General features: G+C 36.8%; 1 protein-coding gene across 2 annotated transcripts in view; it reads right to left on the minus strand.

Annotated features, from left to right (window-relative positions):
• Ctnna3 (catenin (cadherin-associated protein), alpha 3) overlaps nt 1-6,170 on the minus strand; it is a 1,343,755-nt gene that overhangs the window by 425,039 nt on the left and 912,546 nt on the right. For both annotated transcript variants that reach the window (XM_013017086.1, XM_013017085.1), the window contains exon 11: nt 2,538-2,694. In XM_013017086.1, the coding sequence (XP_012872540.1) occupies nt 2,538-2,694 (157 nt within the window). The remainder of the gene's footprint in view (nt 1-2,537; nt 2,695-6,170) is intronic.

Below are 6,170 nucleotides of genomic sequence, written 5' to 3' on the forward strand. Positions count from 1 at the left end.
CCTCCTTTGTTTTTCCTCTACCATCCCTTCCTTCCACTTCTACAACTACATTCCTCCCCACCCCCACCTAAACTGTAAAGTTCGATGTTCAACAGTGTCTTGCACATATCATTGTTACAATAGGCCAACCTGCATCCACATTTAAACATTTTCTTTTTTCCCTTCTCCTCCCCAAATTAGACCGACATTGAAAACAGGGGTTATACTGTGGGGGAGGAACATACAAAGCAACAGCAACAAAAAATCGCATAGTACATTATAAATATGTTAGAAACAATAGCAAAAAAGAAAAAACCACGTGTATGCCCATCTGGGGTTCATTTCACTTAACATCACCTTATCTGGTCATATGTACATAGCTTTTGACCTTTTCTGCTTGTCCCAGGCATATACTGTTATTGCAAGTAAGGGAAATCATGGAACCTATGTTTCTTTAGGTCTGGCTTACTTAATATAATTTTTCCCAGGCGGCCAAAAGGGATTGTGAGATTCTTATCACCAATTAATGAACAGAAAACCGGAAGTGGCCCTTTGGCTCAAGTGGTAGAGCATAGTCTTGAGCTGAAGAGCTTTAGCTCATTGTTGGATTTTATTTTACACTTAAAATTTTATACTTCATAATACATAAGGTATGTTGTCTATACTTCTTATATTGTTCAAGAAAGGATTGATTGTATCTAGGTTTGGCATTCTCTATGTAGAGCATGAAACAAAATACCCAAATATGATTTTCAAAAGTAGGCATCTTGTCTCATGAGACTTTTGGTAATGATATAAAATAATTTTAAAACCATCCAACAACAGCTCTATATTTAGAATTGCAACAGATTAGTAGAACACATTTGACATTAGAATAATCCTTATTTCAAGAGCCTGTCATCAATATTGGACCATTTCATCAATTTAAAACAAAATTACAAGTAAAGACTTCAACCATGTGATTTTTTTTACCTGTGTTAACCACAATAAAACAATAAAGTCTGGAAAAATCTTTTCCATAGTAATCTGACAATTAAATCACTTTTCTATCTTAAAAGGAAAACTAGTGCTCTAAGAAATCACCAGTATTCACAACTCATTTTGGATAAGATGGATACTATTTAAGGGCTTAGGGTTTTATTTTTGTTAAAAATCTAATAATGAACATTATTCTTGATGACTGGAAAGAAAGCTCATTTACAGGGTGAAATTTTTACAAAAAATTTCAATGTTTTAATTTTCTATAGTTAATGATACTCTCTATGAACTAAGTTCATTCACCTGACAAACAGATGAATATAAATGGCATTTTACTCTGAAGGTCATCCTAAAAGAAACCAGACATATCATTTGCTTTTAGAAACATCTACAGCTTCCTCTGCCCCACTTACAATTTGGCAGCTCTCACCATAGTGATTCAGACCATGATTAGAAACCTGAAAACATGGAACTCTTGTTGCTTATCCTATAATCTTCAGATGAGGGTTCTGAATCCAGTACTAAAATCATGTGTGGGGCTAGCTAGGTTCTTTCTCATCTATTTGGGGAAATTTTGCGAAGATATGTCATCACCAGTAGAAGAAGGTGTTGAAGAATTATAACAAGACAAATAAGTGTGAGGGGGTGGGGGAGGAGGCAGGCTAAACTAATGCCAGGTAGGTTTATGAAGGCGCAGAAATGAGCCAGCAGTGGAAGTTGCTCAGTGTGTTGGGTAGACATGTTCGGTTGTCTCTTCAACAATCATGGCTTCCGCTTTATGCTCATATAAATGATTTTGTGTAGCGAGCGACTAGTTGTAAAGATTGCATTAGTGGCTGATTTATGTCTAATGTTTTTTTAGGTCCCGTTGAAATCTGTTTGTGAAGGCTTATTCTATCCATTTTTTTCCCCAACTGAGAGTTCAGTGGCTTCATATTAGTGGCCTCAAACCTCCCTTGATGGAGTATTGTTGACATAGAAATTCACAAGTACAACAACTAGGGCAATGACTTCCTCTGGTCCCCAGTCAGTCAGTTAATCATTTCCACTCAATCTCTATATTCATCATGGAAATTCTATTTGCATTTGCCAATCATTAGTTCCCGAGTGGGTAAGGCACCAAATTCTGATGTGAAAGAGGAGCGCTGTTAGAAAACAGGAGGAAGGTTTTTTCCCTTGATAAGTTAAATCTTTGAGACACCTTTCCTTCCTATTTTCGGTGGAAATGTGGAATGGTTGGGATCAGTGCTCTAAAGTGCAAGTTTGAAGAAGGCTTAAGGTGTCCAGCTCCCATCTTTTGTATTGCTTTGACTGTGAATAAGTCCTTGAATGGGACTCTGGATTACGACCTCGTATACATTGTTTACTTGTGAAGACAGGCACTGAGGTTCCTCATCCCAGACGGGCTATTGCTGATAGGCACTCAGCCACTACATAGACATGCACTTCTATAGAGGTCTTTTAAACAAAAGTCTCCTTCTTTGACTTAAACTTAATTACATTCAGCATTACCTGCTTTACAAATTCAACAATATTACATGCGGAAACAAGTTTAAAAAAAAAAAAGATGAAGGACATACCAGATACAGCAAGGAAGTCATCAATGCTTGTAATGTCATCTACAGCTTCAGTGAGAACATGTATGTAATTTTCCCAGGTGCGCTTGTACATTTCCATGGTGTTTTTGACTACTTGACTTTTGGGTCTTGCAGCCAAAGCAAGTGCAGCATTAATAATCTGAAAAGGTATAAAGAGTTCACGCCATGACTTCTTCAAAAATTGTGCAAATGGAATGTGATCTTTATTTTAAACCACAGAGTGAATGGTAAAATGTGTGTATGGATATTTTCTCCCTTTGCTTTTTATTATACTTCCTGTACCATTAAAACAATTTATTAAGTATTTTTGTTAAAGGATCACAGAAAATATGATGATAATTAGTACCTGTTTCTTAGGGAGCTCAAAAGATTTCATAAAAACTTGTGTTTGAAGATTTCAGTAGAAAGTGCAAGACATAACTTAATTTTACAATAAATGCCATAAAAGCAACTAGTAGTCAAGAGTTGTTTGCTTGTTTCGGGGGGGCTACTCTGATTTTGAACTGAAGAACTTGTACTTTCTTAAGCAAGCATTCTACCACTTGAGCCATATCTCCAGCCTTTTTGTGCTTTAGTTGTTTTTCAAATGGAACCTCAGGCCACCACTCCTGAGTTGCTGGAATTACAGGAACATGATAACTCACACAACAAGGTCAAGAGGGGTTAAGTGCTAAGGCATGGATTCAGAGAAGTGATATTTTAACCAGGAATCTGGGGTTCACATTGGGAAATCACTAAAGTATGATTTTGATTGGTTTGAGAATTTTTAAATATTTCACAAGAAGGTATTCATAAAGGAGTTTGTTGCATATTTCAAATTCATGCCAAGTATCTCATATATATATATATAGTACTGTTCTAGGTTTTAGCAATATGGCAATAATGGAGACACAAGTAAACCTACCATCTTCATGGAGTTAAGATGACAATTGAAAGAGTCAAGGGAAGATAAAGTAGAAAATTCTGTAAGAATAGTAGGTCATTGTCACACATGCTGTTCATTTACTATGCATGTGTTCACAGTGTCATCCAGATCCTCAGACGGCAACAACATATGTACTCGGCTTACTTGGGATGGCAGCCTTATTGGGAAGGTAACTGGAGGGTTTCATTGACTTTCGGTCAATTTTCTCAGAGCTACACTTCAGAAAAATTAATTTCCAAGCAAACCTACGAGGCTCCTACAAGAGGTTATAAGAACACCCAAGTGTCTGAACTGTGATGGAGAGGTAATGAAAAGGACTTCATAGAACTCTCAACGGGTTAAGAGAAGATCTGTGGGGGGAAAGGAACGTGGGAGAAAATGAGGGAGTGGCTAACACTGACAAGAAATGTACTCATTGCCGCCCTACTTATGTAAAGGTAACCCCTCTGTACATCACCTTCACAATAAAATTAAATTTAAAAAGATGTGGATAGGGCAGAGATCATTACCAGAAATATGATGGAGTCATTGACAAAGATGTAGGAAACAGTATTTAAGGGCAAGAGAATAAATTGACAACATGGGAACAATCACATATTATATTACAGAACATTGTACTTTATTTCATGGCATTTTTATAGGGAAAATGCATGCCAACATACTAGGAAAAACACATGCAACAACTTGTGGTTCTTTCTTGGTGGTAGAATTTCATGTACTTTATCATATTTTTCTTATAAATTTTCAGATTATCTGAAGTGGACACATTTTAGTTGTATCTCAGAATAAATTACTCTTCAAGGGAATATGATTAATAAATTTGTCCATGAATAATATTGAGAATGATTACAGTATTGTTAGAAGTAGGGCAGGTCAGTGAGTTTAAAAATAAGGCTGTGTTGTAGAGACTAAGTTGATAAAGGCTATTAGGTATCAGCTGTGATATTAACTTGAAAGTGATTCTTTGATCTGCATGCAAAATACAATTCTTGACATAAAAATGTACAACTAGAAATCCTTTTAATAAATGCTGTTTCTTTGTTATGCATTTGTTCATCCACAGCAATGACAACATACTTCTGACAACATGACTTCTGACTTCAGTCTGTTTCAAAACAGTTCAGAGTGCTAGTTAAGATACAAATCCCTAAGCCACATCCCTGGAGATTCTAATTCAGCTGATCTGACAGGTGGGCCTCAGAATCAACACTTCAAAAATGCTCCCAGCTGATGATGATGATGCTACCAGTCTGGGCCTATATATGGTGATTCACCTCCATGTGCAACAATGATTGACATAATGTGGGGATGGAGGGGACTGTCACCAAGGTATCTTCATAAGGAAAGATGTCCTCAAAGACTGAAATCCGGAAAGCAAGTAGAAGTTATAGGAAAAGGGATGATTTTTCTTTTTTAGGAAGAGATGATCTGAGCAATGTAGAGCAACAAGATAGAGCATGACCCCGCCTCCAGGAGGCTGTTCAGCAAAGAAGAGTCAGTAATCGATTTGGAAGAGAACCAAAGAAGACAATGAATTAAAAAAAAGTACAGAACAAACCTTTGGAAAATATACACACCAGTGGGAAAAGGTCAATTGGAGGAGATAAAGGTAGGAGAAGGAAACATCAAGGAAGGAGGCAGAAAACTAAGGCATTGAAGGGTTACAAGACAATGAAGATCTTTTCAAAAGGCCAAGTGCTAAGGGAAATCAAGAATAATGAGGACTCAAAAAAAGCATGCTGGATTTGGAAATTAGGAGTCATCAGTGCAACAGAATGAAGATCCCTCAGTACCATGGTAACAATGTTACCTAAAGGTTTCACCTTACATCAGTGGCTTACAGATTATTGGGGGTAGAGGAAGAGCTTAAAAATGTGATGTGGCTATTCTGTCTTCTCTTTCCTTTTTATGGAAGAGAAACATATGCATTTTTTTTATGAAAACAGATACAGACTTTAGAAATAGCTACTGTGCCGTATTTCTTTATTTCCATTTTAGAGTTGTGTTAGCCTGTTAACTTACTATCTACCTTTGTGTATACTACCAGAGCACTGGATGAGGCTATTCATTGTTCCTGCCACTGGATAACTGTACACACCTGTGAGTGTGTTGAACTAATGGCTTCACAGTGAAGCATACTTTTGAACTGGTGGCACAGGCCCTCAGAGGAGATAAGAAGTCATGAATATATGACAGGGGATATTTTGTGAGAGTGTTTCAGGTCTGCCACTGATCCATTCTTTCTGATTCATCACAGCCCATGCTGAGAAAGCTTTATCCTACTTGACTTATCTGATATTTAGCTTACATCTAAAAGCAGACACATTTCAAAAGATGTCCTAATGTCATTCTTCAAGCATTTTAGCTACATAAGCTAAAGAACAGAAAACGAGCATTCTCAAAACTTCCTCACACATGACAAAAGAGTTTAAAAAGAATTATTTTACCTCTATGCCATTCTTGTATCTTTTGCTTATGGCTGCAGTAATTCATACTAGAACCACTGGACAATGACATTTACCTGGTTGACCAGTTCACATGTCACAGTGTCTTAAAAACCATGTTTTTTATTAGATTTTAACTAAATTCGTTTTGCTTGTTTTGGCAGTGTTGGGAATCAAACCCATGTTCTCATGAATGCTAAAGAAAGGCTCTATCAATAGCCAACTGGACTGTTTCAGTAGTCTTAA

The sequence above is a fragment of the Dipodomys ordii genome, unplaced genomic scaffold (genome assembly GCF_000151885.1).
Source record: "Dipodomys ordii isolate 6190 unplaced genomic scaffold, Dord_2.0 Scaffold34, whole genome shotgun sequence".
Taxonomy (NCBI): domain Eukaryota; kingdom Metazoa; phylum Chordata; class Mammalia; order Rodentia; family Heteromyidae; genus Dipodomys; species Dipodomys ordii.